This window comes from Haliotis cracherodii, unplaced genomic scaffold, assembly GCF_022045235.1.
Source record: "Haliotis cracherodii isolate W230 unplaced genomic scaffold, xgHalCrac1.p SCAF_7, whole genome shotgun sequence".
NCBI lineage: Eukaryota > Metazoa > Mollusca > Gastropoda > Lepetellida > Haliotidae > Haliotis > Haliotis cracherodii.
Genome location: NW_027266330.1, coordinates 62,322,085 through 62,347,198, shown reverse-complemented (window position 1 = coordinate 62,347,198; position 25,114 = coordinate 62,322,085). Strand labels below are relative to the sequence as shown.

The following is a 25,114-nucleotide window of genomic DNA, read 5'->3' as shown; positions in this document are numbered from 1 at the left end:
ATGGGTTTGTGAGGTTTGAAGTGAGTGAGTGAGTGTTATTTCACTGTCGATATAAGCTCACGATTGTAATAGGCTTAGCATACCTCTATTCTATAATAGAGGTCGGGTAGCCTAGTGGTTAAAGCGGTTGCTCGTCACGCCGAAGACCTGGGTCGTGATATGACTGAATATTGCTAAAAGCGGCGTAAAACCATACTCACTCACTCTAAAGATACTGTCACCACAATGTCACCAGCTTCAACGTACTAAAGGTGTAAGGACTGGATATGTTCCATTGCCGTGAGTGAGTGAGTGAGTGAGTGAGTGAGTGAGTGAGTGAGTTTGTGAGTACGGATGCTCCTCATCGACAGGGTTTCGATTATTCTCTGCTTATAGTACATGTAATTCGATTTCAAAAATGATATTTGGGTACCCCATTCTATCCGGGACAAAACATTCAAGTGCTATCAGTTTCCGGAATCATGACAATTATCACAAACTTTCCTCTATTTCCTGCACAATTGTCATAGACGACCACAGATAAAACTGACAATACATATTCCACATACAATATATATTTCATAACAGATCAAGGAAGGCTTTTATGTCTATGGATTTTCTGTTAAATGTTTGTTATTTTTGGCTCAGGTGCAGTTATTTTCTAGGGGCCGCGATTCGCTGTGCAGTGTTGTGTCCCTTTCGCACGCCAGAAACCTATGATTGTGGGTTCGAACCCCGGTTCACCCCCGATTATGTTTCTAGGTTTGTCAGCACCATACCCGTGCTCGTGAGTTTCACCGAAGTGGTAAACGTCTGAGACCTGCATCACTTCGGATCTTCACGTGGGGAGACAAGCATGGGTTGCTGAAGACCTATTCTCTACCCGGGATCTTCACGGGGGAGACACGCATTGGTTGCTGAAGACCTATTCTCTACCCGGGATCTTCACGGGGGAGACAAGCATGGGTTGCTGAAGACCTATTCTCTTCACGGGGGGAGACAAGCATGGGTTTTTGAAGACCTATTCTACCCCGGATCTTCACGGGGGGAGACACGCATAGGTTGCTGAAGACCTATTCTACCCCGGATCTTCACGGGGGGAGACACGCATTGGTTGCTGAAGACCTATTCTCTACCCGGATCTTCACGGGGGAGACACGCATTGGTTGCTGAAGACCTATTCTACCCCGGATCTTCAGGGTGGGAGACACGCATTGGTTGCTGAAGACTTATTCTCTACCCGGATCTTCAGGGTGGGAGACACGCATGGGTTGCTGAAGACCTATTCTACCCCGGATCTTCACGGGGGAGACACGCATTGGTTGCTGAAGACTTATTCTCTACCCGGATCTTCAGGGTGGGAGACACGCATGGGTTGCTGAAGACCTATTCTACCCCGGATCTTCACGTGGGAGACACGCATTGGTTGCTGAAGACCTATTCTCTACCCGGATCTTCACGGGGGAGACAAGCATGGGTTGCTGAAGACCTATTCTCTACCCCGGATCTTCACGGGTCCGAGTGAACATGGAATACGGTTCAATGCTATATATGTTAATATCTACTCTGGAATATATACAAAAGACTATTGCGCGGTGCAATGCTGCGTTCAACTATAGTACCGACACTTTATCTACAGAACGGAAACGGACAAAAAGCTATTGCAAAGTGATGAATTGAAACTAGTTGTTTTTGTTCGCTTTGGGAATGAGGACCAAGAATCAATCGACGCATAACAAAGCTCGCCGTGAGATTTACAACTAGCATCAATACAGACCTGACATTTATTAGAGACACGTTTAAGGCTAAAGTAGGTTAGTACGTGACACTTTGTTATGGACAACAATTTCTAGTATTCTTTGTAACGGCGTTTCAGAGCTCCTTCTTGCCCTTTCTTCAGGCGAAAGTATGTTGTTCCTAAGCCATAATAACGTACCATTCAAGTATTTTGCTACTGAAGATAGTTTCTAGGATTGTCAAATCCATCTCAAATATTCAGAGGCTTTCTTCACTTTCAAACGTTGTTGTTGTTGTTGTTGTTGTTGTTGTTGTTGTTGAACCCCCTGGATGCCACAGGGACATATATGTCCTTCATCTACAACCCTCAAATTGAAATGGAATAAAATTCTAAATACACCACCCACACAAATGCACTTCACAGTTTTGAATATGGTGGGAAATTCCCTGTTCTCGTGATATCATCCACTGGCATTTTAGGCCAAGCAAAACTACTCAAAATGACCCCTGAAAATGAGGTACATCGTAAATGTCGCCATTTTTAACACATTACTAAATCTCCACTCACGGCGTTATTTACAGTATGTTTTGAAATCGAAATTTCGGATATTTACTAACGGGATCGGGTGGTCAGGCTCGATGACTTGGTTGATGCATGTCATCGGATCCCGATTGCGGGGATCGATGCTTATCAATCACCGGATTGTCTGGTCCAGACTTGATTATTTACAGACCGCCGTCATATAGCTGGAATATTGCTGAGTGCGGCGTTAAAGAACAAACAAACAAACAACAATATACTCTGAAAATATCTCTCGCTCACTCACTCACTCACTCAGAATGTAGAGGTTTTGTACCCGTCGCTGTATAAGTTGATAAAAAAATAAACCCCTTTAACCTCACCACGTGGTTTTTAAAGGAAAACGCTTGAGCATCCACGTGAAGTGAGCGTAGAGATATATATGTGAAGCAATTACAAATCCCTGGGCCATATGTAAAACAAGATTGGACTCATTCTCCGTCCGTGGGTGAATGAATACACAAGACGCTGGGTAATTGGGTCGTCTTTAGTAAGTTCTGTCAGATCACATCGCGGGTCATCAGAAAAGGTTTTCTTATTGTGTACCAATAGAGGGAATTAAACCTGCACACCGACCAGTTGGCCACTCGTCATCTTACCAAGGCAAGTGAGATAACTGATTGTAAAAGTCCAGTTTACAGTTTGGCTGGATTAACGAGTCTGTGCATAGTCCAATCAAAATCGCCCAACGAACTAGATATCCGGTTCGTAAACAACATGGATTTTAACTTGCAGATTTCGGTCGACTGCAGGAGTTGCAAATCTTTTTATGTTTTTAATCAAGATGCTCAAGTGATTTGATGCACTTCGCTGAGGAAGACCCGTTTTATTAAAATGTAGATCTTGATTATCGAACAAATGGTCTTGACTCGGAGCCGCCATTTTGTTTGAAGCAAATGCAAGTGATATGAGAGGTGGAATCTGATTGGTCTATAGAAGGACATCGATGAGATTTAATTTGAAATAGCCACTGGTTGCGCTACGATCGAGTAATGAAATTCCAGTCTAGTTCGGCAAGGGTGGAAACTGGACTTTTATAGTCAGTTAAAGCCCTAGCCTCGAGAAGATGGATCCACGTGTCAAGGATTACTTCTGTCTGAGTGTGTTGCTGACATGAAAGTGAGAGACTTTGGTTTTACGCCGCGTTTAGATGGATCACAGCAGGTGGCACCACCAATGGGCTTCACACGCTGTACCCATCTGGTGCCGAGCGAACGCTTTAACCATTAGGTTACCCATCCGCCCCCTTAGAATGAAGGTTGGTGCGACCTGTATATTTAAAGAGCATATGATGGCACTGTCGTTTAGTTCATGTATTTTCTTCTCGCCCTTGTTATTTACTCTCGACCTAAATATCTTTATTTTATTTCCGCCGACGCACGGTCTTAAGCAGTGATCGTCGGGCCCAGCAGACACGACGGAAATATAGCTTTCGCTAGTTAAATATGACGGAAATATCCCTTTCACTCGTTATATGTACGGAATGTTTCATATCAGTTTCCCTCGTTATTTATGACAGAAGTATCGCTTTCACTTGTTAGACACGTTTTGAAACAACTCGTTGTAAGATAAATGGTACCTGTCAGACGCATACAGTAATCCCTATTTCCGCCATGGTTACTGGGCATGACGGTCAGTGAAACAACAACTTCATGGTATATGAGTGAGTGAGTGAGTTGGGTTTAACGCCGCTTTTAACAGTATTCCAGGTATATCGCGGCGTGTCAGCTTAATGTGGGTGGAAAGCTCGAAGTGATGCAGGTCTCAGACGTTTACCACTTCGGTGAAACCCACGAGCACGGTAATGGTGCTGACAAACCTAGAAACATAATCGGGGCGAACCGGGATTGGAACCCACCATCATAGGTTTCTGGCGTGGCCAAGGGACGCAACTCTGCACAGCGAATCGCGGCGCCTTAGACGACTGGGCCACCCGTGCCCCAACATGGTATATTACAAACACGAGTGTAGTAATCTGTTTCTTGCACACTCTAAACTCGCACTATTTTACTATCGAATCGATGCATATTTGGTCTATTCTTGTGAATAGAGACCTGGAATGCAATCTCACACATACGTCACACAAGTTAGCTCAAAAAAGTTTCTCATCCACGGGTGTGTTACGTGAACCACATCAAATTGAAACTAAACCAATTCCTCCATTTGAACTAATTTCATCACAAGGTTGGTTTGTTGGTTTGTTGTTTAACGCCACACTAAGCAATATTCCAGCTGTATGACGGCGGTCTGTAAAATAATCGAGTCTGGACCCGACAATCCAGTGATTGACATCATGAGTATCGATCCACGCAATTGGGATCGATGACATGCATCAACCAAGTCAGCGAGCCTGACCGCCCGATCCCGTAAGCCGCCTCTCACGACAAGTACAGTCGCCTTTTACAGCTTGGGTTGCTGAAGACCTATTCTACCCCGGATCGTCACGGGTCTCAAATCACACAAATACAATTCCCATCATTTACATCTGACCGTACATTTTTCCACACACGTATCTCATATAAACTCTTGGGAAAATAAACTGCACAAATTTCAAGGATGTAACATTCTACGTGAGTGTCGTGGAAATCAAATCAATCCTTCTATCCTCCGCGTCAAGCCTTGATGTGCCCCGGAGACCAGCCAGTAATTGGGTTCCGATGTCCTCAAAGTGACAACGATGTGTTCTCGGGGCAGAGTCTGGGATTAGGAGCTGGGTCTAAGGTTATTCGCTCGTGGACTGTCTGCTGAGATTAGAGTTTATTACAGTGGAATGTGTTTGATGGCGGTTTTGTCTTAAGTATAATCAAGTAATAGCTTTTTGTGTATTTGTAAGTGGCAAGGGAACAAAAAACACGGCGAAATAAAATAAATTCTTATTAGCCATGCATGGTTTGAAGCAACAACACACTCTTAAAGGGACTTTCCGAGGCTAAGCTGTGCGTACCAATAGACGTTTTTTAAAAACATTTTTTACGACACCATCGACTGTACTACATGAGTGGATAATCAAATCTTTTTCCTATCCTAATGTAATCTAATGTTGATTTGAGTGAGTGAATCTTATTACACACCGCAATCATAACTTTTGCAGCATTACCACGGCAGCCTCAAAATAATTGGGACTATACAAGGCTTGATGTACCATTATATTTTGAAATATTAAGTCTGCCACCAGTAATTACAAGTGACAAAACCCTTGTCATATGCACAAAAAATCTCCGCTAAGAGCAGAGTCTATAGTACGATTCCGACTTTGTTATGATCATGTGTTTATGAACCACAATCAAATAGTGATGACAACAGGTGGACGCGAAGGTGAGCACATCCTGCCCCACCCGTGGCACCTGTCACAAACACATGCAACGGCAAGTCAACTGTTCACCTAATTAATAGGGAATTGTACCTTCGCTAAACCAGGTACTTATCACAACTGTGCAAAACATTTATCTAATGCTGCTGTTGGAATTCTTCCTCACGTTTTTTGTGTCATGAAGACTATATATCAATCTGTAGATCTACATGTTGACACATCGGGGTCTAGGGGGGAATAAATACATCACATAATCACATTTCGTGTAAATTGTAAACCTTCTTTTAAACCTCCAAGGAAACCATGTTGAAAGTGCGCGGACCTCGGAGAAGACAACATTGAGACGTATTGTGTGAACACCACAGACTTAGCGTTTTGAGAAATAGAGTTACACAACAGACTCATCTGTTGCGGAAAGATAATGAAATTTATATCCATGATTCGGAAAATGTATTTTCACTTTATGTCAACTTTAAATCAAGTTTGCTGAAACAAGGAAACAACCGATATGTGCCAATTCGTGTCAACACAGTTACTGAATTGGCCGGGTGGGGTGAAATTTTCAGCATATTGTCGGTAGGTCAGCTATCGCCCGTGTTGTGTAACCTTGTCTTACCGCTGATTAAGTTTAGGATATTATAGTAGAGTTTGTGTATAGGATATCTGAAGTATAAGATAACAAGCAGTTACATGACTGTGCATGTGCAGATAACACTGGGGACTTGCGTTCAGGAGGCTGATAACACGAGATAACACACTGATTGGCTAGTGGCTAGTGTCAGAAGTAGAGCAAATACTTAAAGATCACTTTTTTCAGAAATGGAGAAGTGACGTTAATTCTAGTTCTAAAGGCTTATACTATAAATATTTAAAGGACACTCCGGTTCTCGATAAATATCTTCTATTGCCAAAACGAATAGCAATTCCAATACTACGATTTCGAACCTGTAATCATAATTTACCTAATGAGACTGGTCGATGGAAAAATATTCCAAAGGAAAATAGAACTTGTAAATTATGTAATTCCCCATCTATTGCTGATGAATTTCACTACTTATTCAGATGTAATTATTTTAAAAGAGAGAGGCGAACATTTCTCTCACCATATTATACTGATTGGCCAAATATTATAAAATTTGTAAAACTCTTATCAACAACAAACACACAGGATCTAAAAAAATTATCGAGATTCATTGTAAAAATGTCCATTAGTATTAAAAATGCTAGGTAATCACATGTTGTTATTGATTGCCATCTTGTCTGCTTTTTGTACATATGCATAATTATTTATTGTAATATGCTCTTGTACCACCTTTTGTGGTTTCTGAGAATAAACTGATTCTGATTCTGATTAGAGCAAACATACCTCGAAGGAGACATGTTGGAAATGCGCGGACCTCGTAGAAGACAACATGGAGATGTATCGTATGAACACCATAGCCTGCGGGAGTGACAATTTTTTATCAATTGATATATGCGCAAATATAGTTCTAATACAAACATATTCGTATGATGCGTTGCGAGCAATCCTACCTTACCACATTGTATAAGGGTGAACACTTATCAACCTTACGGATTAACGAATGTGACGGATTAACGTTCTTTGAATATATGTCATCTATGACGTCATACGGAAAAGACGGTCCTGTTAACCAACATCCGTGTTACGGCTATGCACGTTGCAAGCAGGGGCAGTATTGGCTTTTGCAGATAACATTAATAACACTTATTACGAAAAGCATAAATGCTACTTGTCACGGACAGTGTACTTGAACATTTGTGATGACAAAGCATTAGTTTTTTACCTTACGATGATAAATATGATTATTTCCTAGCTCTTCATAAGATAAAAATACAAGCAAAACAATCCCGTGAAGGTCCGGAGTACAATAGGTCTTCAGCAACCCATGCTTGCCGTAAAAGGCGACTATGCTTGTCGTAAGATGCGACTAGCGGGATCGGATGGTCAGGCCTCGCTGATTTGGTTGAAGCATGTCATCGATCCCGATTGTGTGGATCGATGCTCATGATGTCAATCACGGGATTGTCGGGTCCAGACACGATTATTCACAGACCGCCGTCATATAGCTAGGAATATTGCTGAGTGAGTCGTTAAACAACAAACAAACAAACAATAAGCAAATCAGATCAGCTGTCTGAAGATGCATGTTATACCGCTATACCATGGTGATGCACGAGTGGTGGAGCTGAATCCAACTAACACCTACTCCGTCTTTTGCTGGAGCATTTCCGGATAATGGCGGGACGTTCTCCATCGTGTCTGATACTGTATTTCAGAGGATTTAAGTTACGTCCACACATTTCAAGGATGTCACCTTCGCTTGTTGATGTGAGTGTCCGGTCAGTCGACAGTCTTCGTGCCAAGCAAGTGTCATTGTGCTCTTCAGAAACCATACATTGCCTTCACAAGAAGCATCTCATGTGCTAATTACCGCAAATAGTGAAAGCTTGTCATGACGTTAACGCTTAATTGTGCAGCTTGGTGTCTGTATGCGATGACTTAGCATTGATGGGTGGTGAGTTTTACACCGTCTTTAGTAATATCCAAGCCATAACAATACGATAGGTACACGTGACCCGGGGTAGAATAGGTCTTCAGCAACCCATGCTTGCCGTAAAAGGTGACTATGCTTGTCGTAAGAGGCGACTAACGGGATCGGGGGGTCAGGCTCGCTGACTTGGTTGAAGCATGTCATCGATCCCAATTGCGTGGATCGATACTCATGATGTCAATCACTGGATTGTCTATATAGATTCGATTATTTACAGGCCAAAGTCATAACGCTGGAATATTCCGGCGTTAAACAAAATAACAATACGAATAGCAACATTCCCGCAATATCACGGCTGGGGATATCCGAAATAAGCCCATGAAGGGAAAGAACCCGGGCCTTCGGCGTTACGAGCGAACGCTTTAACTAGGCTACCCTAAGTAATTGAAAAATATATCTAGAAATAAAACTAAACTGTAATGGTTAAAAATAAAACTGTCAAGTCCTCACGGATTGGCCGTTAGCGTACCATGTTCGAAGTGCTACGAATTCTAAGATCTGTAAGACGATAAATGCGGAATGCTGTAAAAAGAAGAAATACAAAGCAACATTCAACATTGCCCCAGTGGTGAGAGGCCCAGAGGTGAGATGGCCCAGAGGTGAGATGGCCCAGAGGTGAGATGGCCCAGAGGTGAGATGGCCAAGCGGTGAGATGGGCCAGAGTTGAAATGGCCCAGAGGTGAGATGGCCCAGAGGTGAAATGGCCCAGAGGTGAGATGGCCCAGAAGTGAGATGGCCCAGCGGTGGGATGGCCTAGAGGTGAGATGGCCCAGTGGTGAGATGGCCCAGCGGTGAGATGGCCGAGGTGAGATGGCCCAGTGGTGAAATGGCCCAGAGGTGAGATGGCCCAGCGGTGAGATGGCCCGGCGGTGAGAGGGCCTAGTGGTGAGATGGCCCAGCCGTTAGAGTGCTGGCTTGTCAATGACCGGGGCGGAGTTCTCCTGCTGCTAAAGCGGACACGAGATTGAGGTATGTTTCAATAAAGACAACGTGAAGTCACTGGACGTATTTCAGCACCATCTCTATAACGTCTTGCATTAACATAGACGTATTTATTATTTCCGCAGTTCACAACAGTTAATTCCACTTAACTCCAGGCTAGTTGCAGTCGACTGTGTTTCCGTCTTCTACCGAATTTCTAATCTCTATGTCGACAAGCTTATCTGCTAGCTCAGCCTGCCGCGACCCCCCCCCCCCCCCCCCCCCACGTCAGGGTCCTTACGTTGGTCGACGCGTGTATATTCCCAGATTAGCCCCGTGGGGTCTCCCCGATATTTCAGACGGGCTGACATGGCAGAGTCATTTGTTATTCATGTTGGGGTATAACATACTACCATCACCTGGTGTATGTCGTATCTTGTTCATGGTGCACTCTCGTGATACGGTACCTGTGTCAAGACATTCCCACGATACTAGTATCTAGGTGAGGTGAGTTGAAATGGGGTTCAACGTCGCGTCCAAGATTACTGCACTTATATAGCGACGTGCATGTGCTTGCTCGTGTTTGTGTGGCTGCTTGTACTAGTCCGGACTGATGCCGATTTATAGTGCTAGTCCACTGAGATACCATGCCGCAGTTTAACATGAATACCCCACTCAGACACAGTATACTGACTCCGAGCCGACCAGTCCTTGTTTTTAACCCCTTAATGCCGAGCGCCAGACAGGGTAACAACAAGTACTATCTATTAACGTCTTTTGGTACCCCGGAACAGGGGAAACAACAAGTACTATCTATTAACGTCTTTTGGTACCCCGGACCTTCCGCTCTCCGGCGGACGCTCTACCACTAGACCACGGAGGCGGTCACTTATACAAAGACACTCCCACGGTACGATACGAGTATCAAGTCTCCGTCATAGTACATGGGAAAAGGTTACGTCACGGCACCAGCATTCATGATAGGTTGTTTGCAAACTGCACGCGGCGCAAACAACAACGAGGCACACAGCGACATTACCCGACCGTCACCTACAACAGGTGCGGTTTGCTTTGGGCTCTGTGTGCACAGGCAAGCAATCGTCAAACCTGACTGCGTTGACCTGCTTTTGAAAGCTCCGCGGGTCATTCCGTGTTGATTCAACTCATTAATAGGTTGTACGTATTTCACAACGCCAGACACCAATATATAGACTGAGAATACCATGTGATAAAGCATGGCGAGTGGGCGAGTGGGCGAGTGGGTGAGTGGGTGAGTTAGTGTAACACCGTGGGTGCCGTTGTACAAAGTGATCTTAGCGCTAAGGTGATCGTAACTCTCACACCTTAACATAGACTTGCGACAGTCGTAGGTCGTAGTAATATTCCAGCTACACCATGTTGGCTTCTAAATAATCCGGGGCGGTCGGGTAGCCTAGTGGTTAAAGCGTTCGCTCGTCATGCCGAAGACCAGGGTTCGATTCCCGACATGGGTACAATGTGTGAAGCCCATTTCTGGTGTCCCCCGCCGTGATATTGCTGGAATATTGCTAAAAGCGGCGTAAAAACCATATTCACTCATTCTAAATAATCCAGTCTGTACCAGACAAACCAGTGATTCTTTACAAAGATCACAGAAAAGGCAAATTAATAAATAAAATTATTTAAACAACGTTGCAAATCGTTTACCTATTTAACTACTGATTTGGTGTTATGCTATTGCTGATTTTCAGCCAGGAATTCGCTGGCCATTCTGACCGTTATTCTGCTATGCCTTTTGTTGTGTTAGCCACGTGTCTTATTTTGGGCGAGTTGAATCGACTACCGGAAGCAAACAGATTCGGGTGATTTGGGGCGAGTTGAATCGACTACCGGAATCAAAAGATTCGGGTGATTTGGGCGAGTTGAATCGACTACCGGAATCAATAGATTCGGGTGATTTGGGCGAGTTGAATCGACTACCGGAATCAAAAGATTCGGGTGATTTGGGCGAGTTGAATCGACTTCAGGAATCAACAGACTCATGTGATTTCTCCGACAAACTGAGTCTATGGTTGACTATAGAATATTTAACATGTGTTAAATTGTTTGAAACCCTGGCACACTATTGAAGTAGAATAGGTTTTTCGACACAGCAGCTAAAACTTATATAACAGAACGACATTCCTTGTAGGTGTAATGAGTTGAGACAACACAACATACAACAGGCAGTTTGACATTACAAATGTCATATAATGCTCAATTTCCGATTTAATTCTCTTTGAAAAAGAGAGCTCGTCATTTTCCGCTGAATACCATCAGTTCATGAGATTTAGTATTGCAACACAGACCTTTGACCGGGTCAATCTCGCCATTGTCTGGTTTTGTATGAGGCAATGCCCCGTATAACTGTAACAGGGGGATTCACAGACGGATTGTCCGAGTAGCCGTTATTTCTAAGGAATAGGCTGGGGGCGTGGGCATATGGGGGTTGGGTGACGTCGTGGGGGTCTAAGGGGTGGGCGGGGAAGGGAGGGACGGGGATGGAGTGGGTGTGGGAAGGAAGATGTCTGGGTTACGTTAAGTCTGGTGTGTGTTGGATGGTGGGTGGGGTTTGTGGTGGGTGGAGTGGCAAGAGTAGGGGGTGGGGAAGGAAAATGTCTGGGTGACGTGTCTGGGTTACGTTTAGTCTGGTGGGTGGCTGGATGGAGGGTGGAGTGGTAAGAGTAGGGGCTGGGGGTGGGAAAATGTCTGGGTGACGTGTCTGGGTTACGTTTAGTCTGGTGGGTGCTGGATGGAGGGTGGAGTGGTAAGAGTAGGCGGTGGGGGGGGGGGGGGGGGGGGGGGGGGGGCACACGGGCACACTACGAATGATATTTTCATTGGAACATTTTTATTTCCAAATTCTCTTATGAGACTAGCCGATTTTACTGAGGTGTACGCCTATTTTTCACCTTTACATGGGACGTGTCTCGCACTGACGGACCACCAAGTCTGCTCTAACACCTTGTCTGCAAACTCAAACAACATGATCGAAGGAAACTGCATTGAATATATGACATCAAGCAGGCATTTCCCCTAGACAGGGGCAGAGCATATACAGAGATTGAAACAGGAAGTAATATGATAATGAGGATACCACCAATAGATACAAGTTTTCGTGATATAACTGGTTTTCTGTTTAAAGCGGCGGTAAACCCAAGTCCCTCACTCACTCTTGCAGACCTGGTGCATCCACGTGCAATCAAGCACTAGGCGCACGTTCTCTCTGTTGAGCAGGCATTAGGCAAACTTTCTCTCTGGCGTCGGGGAATTCTCTCCAACAGGTCAGCGAGGAACGCCATTTTTATGGTCTACTCTGATCAACCTAATTGAAAAGTGGAAACTATCTGACAGTGATAAAATATCGAATTTAACTTCGACACGACTATAAATTACAACTACTCCCTGTTGATGTCGGCTCGCTGCCCAACACGCCGCTGCAGATTGATTGGATTTTGATGATAAATAGCTAGATGTACATGTGTGTTTCCATCTATAATTGAATTAATATATCTGGTAAAATATCTCCTGCCTATCTGTCTTAGTGTATCGCCGTGCCCCCCTCTCCGTCTCTCTCTCCCCCCCCCCTCTCTCTCCGCCTCTCTCCCTCCCCTTCTCTCCCCCTCTCTCTCCCTTCTCTCACTCCCTTCACTCTCTCCCCTTCACTCTCTCCCTCCCTCTCTCTCTCCCCCCCCCTCTCTCTCTCTCTGAACACTGGGTTATATATCCTCTCTACACTCAACGTGTGTTGGCCGCAACAAGCACTGTTAACGGATCTTGTCAACTCGCACGAATCACCGTCTCCAAAGCACGAATAACATACGCATATCCCCTTAGTGGGCGTTGCCTTTTACACGAGCACGTAAATAGCTCGCTTTGGTCCACTAAATTCAGGTCCAAGCACATCTTCACAAGATGTACATAATTTCCTGCCTATTCATGACCGAATTCCTCTTCGAGCGAACGATATTGAGTGATATTGATTAATGCCCCCGTCAATCACACCTGCCTGCAGTGATGATTGCGTGCTCGACAGGTGATAACAACAACGTACATTATGTTTTATAGTGACATATACAACGGCAGTACTTACCGCTGGGGCAGGGGTAGCCATGGTTGGTTATGTAGGTAAAATCCGGTATATATACACACGAAGTAAACGTGGGGAGCACTGGCGACACACTTGAGTCCACGGCGAGTGAGAGCACACTGCAACAGTTTTCCGAGGGGAAGCGGTTTAGTGTACACACGACCTTGGCGTATCAAGTGAGGCTCTGGATGAGGAGGCCTTGAAGGCGCTTCTTTCATATTTCGTGGTAAAAATCGATAGCGTGACTTGTGTCTGGCTGGTTGTGGCGAGGGGGGTTGGTTTCTACACTGGAGGAGATAGATTGTATGTGTGTAAATAGCGGAGTGAGTGAGTTGGGTTTAACGCCGCTTTTAACAGTATTACAGTTAAAGTGAGTGTGTGAGTGAGTTGGGTTTAACGCCGCTTTTAACAGTATTCCAGTTATATCACGGCGTGTTCAGCTTAATGTTGGGAGGAAAGCCCGAAGTGATGCAGGTCTCAGGACGTTTACCTCTTTGGTGAAACCCACGAGCACGGATATGGTGCTGACAAATTTTAAACCTAGAAGCATAGGGATTGGAACCGGGATTGGAACCCACAATCATAGGTTTCTGGCGTGTCCAAGGGACGCAACTCTGCACAGCGAATGGCGGCGCCTTAGACGACTGGGCCACCCGTGCCCCCGAGTAAATGGCGGAGGTTTCGACAAAATTCAATCTATTCTCTATGTATATTGATGTTCTGATGTAAGGCTCCACTTTCGCGTAAGGAGGCCGGTCGGGGTAGCCCAGTGGTTATTGCTGGAATATTGCTAAAAGCGGCGTAAACCATACTCACTCACTCACTCAAGTAAGGAGGATGGTCTTGGAATATCCAGGCATGTCGTTGCGGAACATTGGGGCGCCTCGATTTGCTTAGCAGAGTTGTTTCCCCTTAGTCGTGCATGGATCTGCTTCAGAATAATGAGTTAGAATCCCACAATCTTATTATACTCCTTTGTATGACAGCATCATACTCGTGATTGTAGTTTTTTTTAAAAAGTGGTAGCTCGTGAAATCCGGGTAAGAATTCGGGCGGTCAGCGGGGTCGGGTGGTCAGGCTCGCTGACTTGGTCGATGCATGTCATCGTATCCCAATTGCGTTGATGGATGCACATGATATCAATCACAGGACCGCCGTCATATAGCTGGAATATTGGTGAGTGTGGCGTTAAAAAAACAAACACTGAGATACTGAGGGGGGCTTTATATTTACGACCGGCATCACTTTACGTTCTTGGCTTCACAATTGGACGAGAAAGATTCATTGCAATTTGTAAGTATATACAGAGAACACGTTACACTTGATGAAATAATATATATAAGGTTGTTGAAAGAAATCTGATTTGTTCAGTTTCTGATCGTCTCCTTTTACTAATAACTCTAAACTCTCACTCTAACACGACCATGATATAAACTCTAACACGACTTTTAAAAAATAGTATAAAAACATTAATTCTGATACGGACCCCACTCCTCGTTACCCTCCTGACCACGGGACAGTCCATTACACTAACAGGGTCCACGCAACAAGACTAACGACTTCACGGAGAGAATCCTCGAGAGGGCTGATACATTAAACATAGCTATTGACGCCTCAACCGAGTGTCTCGGTCATCACCGTGTGTTTCGAGATGTGATTACACCTAACTTGGTTTGAATTCCATCTCACAGCTCAATCGTGTGAGGCATGTGACTTATATTGGATCAGGGATAAAAGTCGAAGACGGAAAATGGTTAATAACACGCTTATCGCCCCTTGTTTTAACACCCAGCCAGTTAAAACATGACGTTGCCGGATAAGAAATGCCAAATTACACTGACGTCTAAATGTTTCAACGGACGTATCTCATTATTAAATAAATATGGTTAAATAATGTATTCACCTGCCTTTATCGTTTGTGCCGTTTTCACAATGCACGTTATTGTCAGTTGTCATCAGTCGCTATTCACTTTAAGTAAGTCTTCAAGTGTGAATAAATTTAGTTACAAAGATAGTTTTAAATCGGTTTGGTTTGGTTGTTTTACGCCGCACTCAGCAATATTCCAGCTATATGACGGCGGTCTGTGAATAACCGAATCTGGACCAGACAATCCAGTGATTGATATCATGAGCATCGATCCACGCAATTGGGATCGATGACATGCTTCAACCAAGTCAGCGAGCCTGGACCACCCGATCCCGTTAGTCGCCTTTTACGGCAAGGGTTGCTGAAGACCTATTCTACCCCGGATCTTCACGGGCGTTTTAAATCGGCTGTACGCGTTAACACGAAAGTGCAAAGTGATTCCATGTTCCAGATCCGGCAAGGTGCTTGAATTTCAGAAGCTATATAAAACCTTAACATTTCCAGTGTGCCATTTTTGCTCTTTTGTAAATATCCGTTATTTAGATTTCAAAACATACATAAATAACAGCGTGAATGGTAAAAGGTCAAAAGTAGCGATATTTATGATGAACCTCATTTTCAGCATCTTCCTGAAAATGTTCGTATACCCGAACACACATCTTCACAAGGCAAGAGAGTTAACTGACTTTAAAAGTCCAGTTTCCACCCTTGCCGAACTAGGCTGGAATTTCTGGGCTCGATCGTAGCGCCACCAGTGGCTTTTACGAGTTATGTCCCTTCTATGTCCCTGTAACTAACCAATAAGATTCCACCTCTCATATCACTTCCACTTGCTTCAAATAAAAAAATGGCGCCCCCAAATGAAGAGGATCTGATTAATAATCAAGATTAATATTATTTGTTTGTTAGTTGCTTAGCGCCGCACCTATATTCGACCTATATGAGTACAGATGGTCTGAAGTCGGCATTGCAAGATGTCAGACATTCTGGCATGGTCAAACTACTCATGGTTGTCGAGACAGTTTCTGGTTGAGTGGTGGTTTACGGATGTTATGATAACTGGCGTTGTCTATGACAATGACGTAGAGGGGAATGTCCGAGTAACTCTCCATTCCTTAAAAATAATGGAGCAGAGGCCCGCAGGGTCCGAGGCCCATTATTTTTAAGGAATGGAGAGTTACGAGGATATTCCCCTACTTAAAACTCATCCCTACTTTAACACTTTGACAAAATATTCTGTAGTTGAAAATATTTGAAAAATTCAAATGCTGCTTCAAGATAATGTACAGTTGACAAGCAACTCTCCATTCCTGAAAAATAATGGAGCGTTGAAACAATAGAATGACGTCACAGATGTGTTTTAAACTGGGGTAGTTTGGATTCGGCAGTGGCTCCGTGAGTCCGTGAACACATCCCCATCATTTCCTCATGTTAATCACCAGTTGTCCTTTTCGCCTCGAATACTAGCTCACATCCATCAAGAAGTCCGAGATCACGGCTCCGGTGTGCAAAACATTGACACCTTTACCTGTTCCTTCACCTGACGCTGGTCACATGTAGTCAGTGGAATGATTCTTATACACCCAGATTTAGTCACGGGAAATGATCCCTGACAGCGATAGTCGGGGAATGGTGCAGATAATGTGACCTCATAGACAATGGAATATTTTCCCTGGAAACTGCTCGGTACTCACCACGTGCACCGTATCGAGCCCCATCTCGTGGACAGCAATTACTATTTAATGTAGTCCGGAAAAACATTAATTGTGCCTTTAATTTCCTCCCGAATTCTACTACAAGTTGGGGGCTACATTCTGCTGATAAAGCTTGTACACAGTACGCGTAATCACCCCTTTATCAAAACTGTCGAATTTCCTTTTTCATACCGGTTTTGTTTTTGAGACGACCATTACCGTCTTTGTTATATTTACAGCATCGTAGACTTGTTGGTATAAAAGCCTAAAAGTTTGGAAGTTCTGTAATACACCCTATCTAAACCCATAATGTTTCCCATCTATCTCTCTCAAGTGTAAAGAACTTGTATACATTTCGACGTGTGGCCCAGTCGTCTTTGGCGCCGCGATTGGCTGTGCAGAGTTGCGTCCCTTGAGCACGCCAGAAACATGTGATTGTGGGTTCGAATCCCGGTTCGCCCCGATTATGTCTCTAGGTTTGTCAGCACCATACCCGTCCCCGTGGGTAAACGTCTGAGATCTTCATCACTTCGGGCTTTCCTCCCTCATCAAGCTGACACGCCGCGACATAACTGGAATACTGTTAAAAGCGACATTAAACCCAAACTCACTCACTCACTCACTCACATGTGTTTACGTGACGTACACGGATTACTCCCAAGCTTCGATCAGGGTTGGCATCTCTTGATGTAGGTGAACAGCAGGCATAGTCGTCAAAGATGTCGTGGGTTTCATCAAAGTGATAAACAGCTTAGACCTGCATCACTACAGGCTGACACCATGATATGACTGAAATACTGTCCAGCAACAAATGCAGCATCATTTTGTTATTTCTTAGATACACTTCTAAACTTTTCTCCAATTGCCTTGTCTTTGTAGATTAAATTTTTATGAAGACCTTTCGTAGCAATTCTGACAGCACTTTGTGTGGCATTTATTGACCATATTATCAGTCTCGGAGCTACCAGTGTCAAATCAACATAGGGGCTAATGGCGCTGGAAAATGAACCCGGTCCGTCTCGGGAATTACGCAGGTTATACCCGGAAACAGAAACATGACAAGTAATTGGTCAAACAAACATGTTTCGTCCGTGTTAGCACAGGGTACGATCGTCATAGCGTCATAAGTTAGCTTTACAGTGCAACGTCGCTCTCTCTCTCTCTTTCCCTCTCTCTCTCCCCTCTCTCTCCGCTCTAACTCCCCCTCTCCCTCTCCCCTCTCTCTCTCTCTGTCTCTCTCTCTCTCTGTGTGTCTGTCTGTCTCTCTCCCTCTCTCTCCGCTCTATCTCCCCTCTCCCCCTCCCCCCTCTCTCTCTCTCTCACACTCTCTCTCTCTCTCTCTCTGCATTTTGAACCAAAGACACAACAGAACAAGCAGTATCACATAACTCCACCCGCAATCCACTGCTGAAAGACGGGACATGATTGCCGAACACCAGGTGTCCATTCATAAATGTTCATAACAGTTTTTGCATTGTAAAGTAAATGGAATCCGTAACGGAAGGTATTCGAAAGCGTTATTTCTCTTTCGTTGATGTTTTAAATGTAATACTCCCGGTGACAAAATAGTTGTACAATAATATGTTCACGTGATGCATTATATAAAGCGTTAACCGACCTGTCATCAATATTTAATATTTGTTGAATTAATATTCTCACTGGTTAATATCCGACGCACCAGGGAACATGACCGCAAATGCATTAATTTAGAATAAAAATTCAAAACAAATATCACCGTTCTTTCTTCACGAGGAATATTAAAACATGTCAGATTGCAAAATTTTAATTAAATCCCATGAAGAGAATCACACATTATTCTGTATTGGCTATAGAATAAGTAGTCAACTGGTTAGCGTTAAATGACAGCAGTGCGTTATTAAACAGTTTGCCTTTGCCATTCAGTTGCGTGTGACGGCAGATAATTGAGCAACACTCGTATTCCTTACAGAAACTGAAAATAACAGCAACATATCATGATTGGTCTTGTAGAGTTGATATTTCGAGGAGGTAGAAAACGAAAACGGTGTGAGTGAGTATGCTTTTCCGCCGCTTTTAGCGATATTCCAGCAATATCACGGCAGGGGACACCAGAAATGGGCTTCTTGTACCCGCGTCGGGAATCGAACCCGGGGTCTTCGGCGTGACGAGCGAACGCTTTAACCGCTTGGCTACCCCACGACCCAAAACGAAAAACTATTACCGGGTTCCATTTCCAAGTGGTACAAAGTTTTTGTGCCATGTACCCCGCGTGTAAAGCACAAACAAGCACTCACGCAGGCACTCACGCAGGCACTCACGTAGTCACTTGCGCGGGCACTTACGATGCACTCACGCAGTCACTCACGCAGTCACTTGCGCGGGCACTTACGCATGCACTCAAGCAGTCACCTCACGCAGGCACTTGCGCTGGCACTCACGCAGGCACTTACGAAGGCACTCACGCAGTCACTTACGCAGGCACTCACGCAGTCCACTTACGCAGGCACTCACGCAGGCACTTACGCATGCACTCATGCAGGCATCTACGCTTAGTTGCAGACACACGAAGGTACATGTGCAGGAGCCCATGCAGGAAATTCACGCAGGATTTCACGGAGGATTTCACGCAGGATTTCAAGTAGGATGTGTCGTAGCAGCCACGGTGCAGCCATTGTGGTCACGTGTATTGAACTCATGTTGGGAATACCACTAAACCACTAGGCTCTTGAACCTGAAGCACTGTTAACACTGCTTTATTTCAGCAATATCACCAGACACGGGCCTCACACGTTGAACTCATATTTGGAATCGAACCCGGGTCTTCGGCGTGATAAGAGAGCGCTGTAACCACTAGGCTACCCTTTCATTGCTAATAGCCCCAGCATCACCATATTACATCACAGTCAGACTGTACGGAGGCTAAATGAATATCCTGTCCCGTCCTGCGATATATGTCACACGTTGTTTGCGGACGCGGGTGGCCCCGTGATCGGAGGCGCCGCAGTTAATTGAGTAAGAGTAATAATAGTTGCGTCCCTTAGCCATGCAAGGATCCGATGTTTATGGATTATCATTATCCGAACACGGATTTACAAAATATGTAAACATTTTACGCCTTTCCTACCGAATTAAACTAATACGCCGTATTTTGATCGAATACTGCCCCTAGTGGCGTAAAAAAAATACTCACTCCTCATTCAGACATTCACGCTTACCCCCTCTTGTCCATCCTCACTCGCACTGGTTTCTAAATTCTTTATCGCAATACAAATTTCCTTCAGCAAGCCAGACCTTCACAGTTATGGCCTGGCATAATCAAAACAAAATTTGATATGGAAGAAATGCGAAGATATCCATGGAATCGATACGACTGAAATTATCTAGCTACGGAGAATGGCGGTCAGGTTGATTTACCATAACATAGTTTGTAGCTGATGAAATAAAACATCCGCGGTACGATCGATAACTCGGTCACTGCTATGATATGGAATATGAAACGCGTTAACTGGTTATTGGTGTTTTATAATCTCGACGACGGCCCGTCTCACTAGGACATCGGCCCTGACTGTGTATATCTATGATTATGTGAGACATTTACCCTCGATTAGAGAATCTCCTTTTAACTAGTCTTAGCGTCGTGAGTCGACTAACTGCTCAACGCTAGCAATGACGGATGCGTGGAGCGGGGGTGGTGGTGGGTTGGTTACGATGGTACTTTTTAAATGGGAATCCACTCCTTCCCTTCCTTCAATGAAGATTGCCCCCCTCCCCCCCCCCCCCACCCCTACCTCAACCCCCCCCCCCCCCCACCCCCCCACCCCCCCCACCCCCCACCCCCAAACCCCACCCTCTCGGCTATGCACACAGTCGTCAAAGCGAATACTTACCAGGGGTGTGACCAAGGGCCACTTGATCATCAAGTAAATGCTGAGTTAGAACATCTATGTCATACACTTAACTTTGGAGTAGTAATTTGAAAGTAGTTATCTCCAACAGCCCCTTCTGATGGCTGTAAATAACAATGCCAGGAGTCACCCAGAGGAGCCATCCTCAGGAGCCTTCCACAGTAGCCATCCACGGGAGCCTTCCACAGTAGCCTTCCACAGGAGCCGTCCACAGGAGCCAACCACAGGAGCCGTCCACAGGAGCCTTCCACGGGGGTGGTCCACAGGAGCCTTCCACAGGAGCCTTCCACAGTAGCCATCCACAGGAGCCTTCCACAGGCGCCGTCAACAGAAGCCTTCCACTGGAGCCGTCCACAGGAGCTGTCAACAGGAGCCTTCCACAGTAGCCTTCCACAGGAGCCGTCCACAGGAGCCTTCCACAGGAGCCGTCCACAGGCGCCGTCAACAGAAGCCTTCCACAGGAGCCGTCCACAGGAGCTGTCAACAGGAGCCTTCCACAGTAGCCTTCCACAGGAGCCATCCACAGGAGCCGTCCACAGGAGCCTTCCACAGGAGCCGTCCACAGGAACCAACAACAGGAGCCGTCCACAGGAGCCTTCCACGGGGGTGGTCCACAAGAGCCTTCCACAGGAGCTCCCTGTGGATGATTCCTGTAGATGGCTCCCGTGGAAGGCTCCCGTGCCGTCCACAGGAGTCTTTCAAAGGAGCCGTCCACAGGAGCCTTCCACGGGAGCCATCCACGGGAGTCTTCCACAGGAGTCTTCCACAGGTGCCGTCCACAGGAGTCTTCCACAGGAGTTATCCACGGGATCCTTCCACAGGAGTCTTCCACAGGTGCCATCCACAGGAGTCTTCCACAGGAGCCTTCCGCGGGGGTGGTCCACAGGAGTCTTTCACAGGTGCCATCCACAGGAGCCTTCCACTGGGGTGGTCCACAGGAGTCTTCCACAGGAGCCGTCCACAGGAGTCTTCCACGGGAGCCATCCACGGGAGTCTTCCACAGGAGTTATCCACATGAGCCTTCCACAGGAGCCTTCCACAGGAGCCTTCCACGGGAGCCATCTACAGGAATCAGCCACAGGAGACTTCCACAGGAGCCGTCCACAGAAGCCACTTCCACAGGAGTGGTCCACAGGAGTCTTCCACAGGATTCATCCACAGGAGCCTTCCACGAGAGTCTTCAACGGGAGCCATCTACAGGAATCAGCTTTCAGGAGCCTTCCACAGGAGCCGTCCACAGTAGCCATCCACAGGAGCCTTCCACAGGAGCCGTCCACAGAAGCCACCCAAAGGAGCCGTCCACAGCAGTCATCCACGGGAGTCATCTACAGGAGCCGCCCACAGGTGCCGTCCTCAGGAGCCATTCACAGGTACCATCCACAGGAGCCTTCCACGGGGGTGGTCCACAGGAGTCTTTCACAGGAGCCATCCACAGGAGTCTTCCACAGGAGCCTTCCACTGGGGTGGTCCACAGGAGTCTTCCACAGGAGCCGTCCACAGGAGCCTTCCACGCGAGCCATCCACGGGAGTCTTCCACAGGAGTTATCCACATGAGCCTTCCACAGGAGCCTTACACGGGAGCCTTCCACGGGAGCCATCTACAGGAATCAGCCACAGGAGACTTCCACAGGAGCCGTCCACAGAAGCCACTTCCACAGGAGTGGTCCACAGGATTCATCCACAGGAGCCTTCCACGAGAGTCTTCAACGGGAGCCATCTACAGGAATCAGCTTTCAGGAGCCTTCCACAGGAGCCGTCCACAGTAGCCATCCACAGGAGCCTTCCACAGGAGCCGTCCACAGAAGCCACCCAAAGGAGCCGTCCACAGCAGTCATCCACGGGAGTCATCTACAGGAGCCGCCCACAGGTGCCGTCCACAGGAGCCATTCACAGGTACCATCCACAGGAGCCGTCCACAGAAGCCTTCCAACGGAGCCATCCACAGGAGCCATCCACAGGATCCATCCACAGGAGCCATTCACAGGAGTCATCCACACGGGTCATTCACAGGTGCCATCCACAGGAACCATCCACAGGATCCATCTACAGGAGCCATCCACAGGAGCCATCCACAGGAGCCATCCACAGGATTCATCCACATGAGCCATTCACAGGAATCATCCACAGGATCCATCTACAGGAGCCTTCCACAGGAGCCCTCCACAGGATCCATCCACAGGAGCCATCCACAGGAGCCATCCACAGGAACCATCCACAGGATCCATCCACAGGAGCCATCCACAGGAGCCATTCACAGGAGCCCTCCACAGGAGCCAACCACAGAAGCCGTCCACAGGAGCCATCCACAGGAGCCATCCACTGGAGCCATCCACAGGAGCCGTCCACAGGAGCCATCTACAGGAGCCTTCCACAGGAGCCGTCCACAGGAGCCATCTACAGGAGCCATCCACAGGAGCCATCCACAGGAGCCATCCACAAGATTCATCCACAGGAGCCATTCACAGGAGTCATCCACAGGATCCATCCACAGGAGCCATCCACAGGAGCCATCCACAGGAACCATCCACAGGATCCATCCACAGGAGCCATCCACAGGAGCCATCCACTGGAGCCATCCACAGGAGCCGTCCACAGGAGCCATCTACAGGAGCCTTCCACAGGAGCCGTCCATAGGAGCCATCTACAGGAGCCATTCACAAGTACCATCCACAGGTTTCCTCCACAGGAGCCCTCCACAGAAGCCGTCCTCAGGATCCATCTACAGGAGCCTTCCACAGGAACCATTCTAATGTCACTTCTAGAATTACTTTTCTTTAATTACTTGTCACGTGAAGCTGAAAATCGTCGGATGAGTCATTGAACAATTTAAAATTTTACAAGATAACTTCCACGAAATTTGCATGCCAACTCTATTTGTGCACTGTGCTGGTCGATTTAAGACTTCGATTCTCGTTTGTAATATGCTGACCGATTATGTCTAATCAGCCATTAAAGTGAACAGCACTTTTGGGGGAAAACGCACAAAAATCATATGATATTGCAGAACTAAGACCCCATCATAGCGCGCGTGGTGGTATAAACAGAATAGATGATACTATGGTGTTTAGTGAGTTTATTATGTTTGACGCCGCGTAGACTGGGATGATGAAAGTGAATGATTGAGTTTAAACGCCCCTTTTACGATCATTCCAGCCATATCGGGGGGGGGGGGGGGGGGGGGGGTACAAGCCAATGCTTTCACAAAGAGGCTACCCAACATTACCCAGTAAGATTCGATTGTGATTGAGTGAGTGAGTGAGTGAATGAGTGAAATCTGCTTTACGCCAATAGGTGTAAGTATATACAAATCCAATACGGCTCGTGTGTCAAGAAACCCAAAACACGATCATAGGTATTATAAGAAAAAGACATGGAAGATAAAAAGGTCACGACCATTGACGTGGGTGACATGACAATAGTGTAGTGGACGTATATCTAACTTACAGTCTCTTGTTTCTGGGTCAACATTAAGCATTAACCCTTGACCCGGACATTCTCGAGGCATATCTTGTACCGGAAGTACGCCCAGTTTCGGTAGTCGCGCCGGAAGTCAGCCATCAGCCATCAGCCAGACTTAAAGTCCCTTTGTTATGGACAGTTTGGCCGAGAACTTATAAATATTTAACAGCCAAGTGTGTCTTATGAGTGCTTGTTGATGTACATAAAAACGCCACAACCATCTCCATAATCATAAGAAATGGCTGCTGAAGCAGAGTCAGTAGTAGGATGCTGACTATAACATGAGCATGTGTTTATGAATCACTTTCAAATAGTGATGAAACCAGGTGTTCGAGAGAAGATGAGTGTATCCTGCCTAGTCGGTGGTATTCATGACATGCATATGTAAAGATAACGGATACTCTCACTCCATTAAAAAAGCTATCCCAAAATACCCCAATGAAAGAAAACATAAACATACACTGCTTACTTATATCGACTAGCAGGGGGGAGGTTGTTAAACAACATAATTTGGGGACTGATTGATTGTGATTGTTTGTTGTTTAACGCCGCACTCAGCAATATTCCAGATACATGACAACGGTCTGTAAATAATCGTGTGTCGACCAGACAATCCAGTGAGCATCGATCCACGCAATTGGGATATGATGACATGCATCAACCATGTCAGCGAGCCTGACACCCGATCCGTCAGTCGCCTTTTACGACAAGCATGGGTTGCTGAAGACCTATTCTACCCCGGATCTTCGCGGGTCAACTTGGGGAGTCACAGACATCAATGTTCCAGCGTGAAGGCGTGTTCACAATAATGCCAGGGCCTTGGTCAAGCAAACTCTTAGCATTATCAGCGCTACATTCGTGAAGTAATGATAACAGTCCCTCGACTGTAGTGTGGATTCGAACCCGATTGGAACTCCACTATATATGTTATGAAGAGACGGAGCCCAGTTCAGAATAAGTGTAACCTTTAGCAAGTGTTATTCCTACGCGAAGGCGTCTCAT

At 46.0% G+C, this 25,114-nt stretch overlaps 2 protein-coding genes across 2 annotated transcripts in view; one reads left to right on the top strand and one right to left on the bottom strand.

The window, feature by feature from the left end:
* LOC139447214 (annexin A11-like) overlaps positions 1–13,381 on the bottom strand; it is a 61,947-nt gene extending 48,566 nt beyond the window's left edge. The window contains exon 1 of the mRNA XM_071228438.1: positions 13,212–13,381. Within this exon, the coding sequence (XP_071084539.1) occupies positions 13,212–13,232 (21 nt within the window). The 5' untranslated portion in view covers positions 13,233–13,381. The remainder of the gene's footprint in view (positions 1–13,211) is intronic.
* Positions 13,382–21,309: 7,928 nt separating this feature from the next.
* Positions 21,310–23,474, top strand: LOC139449075 (TRIO and F-actin-binding protein-like). The gene is made up of 2 exons (XM_071230541.1): positions 21,310–22,023; positions 22,128–23,474. The coding sequence occupies exons 1-2, from the start codon at positions 21,310–21,312 to the stop codon at positions 23,472–23,474; spliced, it is 2,061 nt and encodes a 686-aa protein (XP_071086642.1).
* Positions 23,475–25,114: the final 1,640 nt, after the last annotated feature.

What these genes read in the sequence shown, in the direction of transcription:
- LOC139449075 (XM_071230541.1), top strand. Translation starts at nt 21,310, where the DNA reads ATGGCTCCCGTGGAAGGCTCCCGTGCCGTCCACAGGAGTCTTTCAAAG. An exon ending in TCCTCAGGAGCCATTCACAG is followed by an intron (nt 22,024 to 22,127) that starts GTACCATCCACA and finishes GGTGGTCCACAG; the next exon opens with GAGTCTTCCACAGGAGCCGT.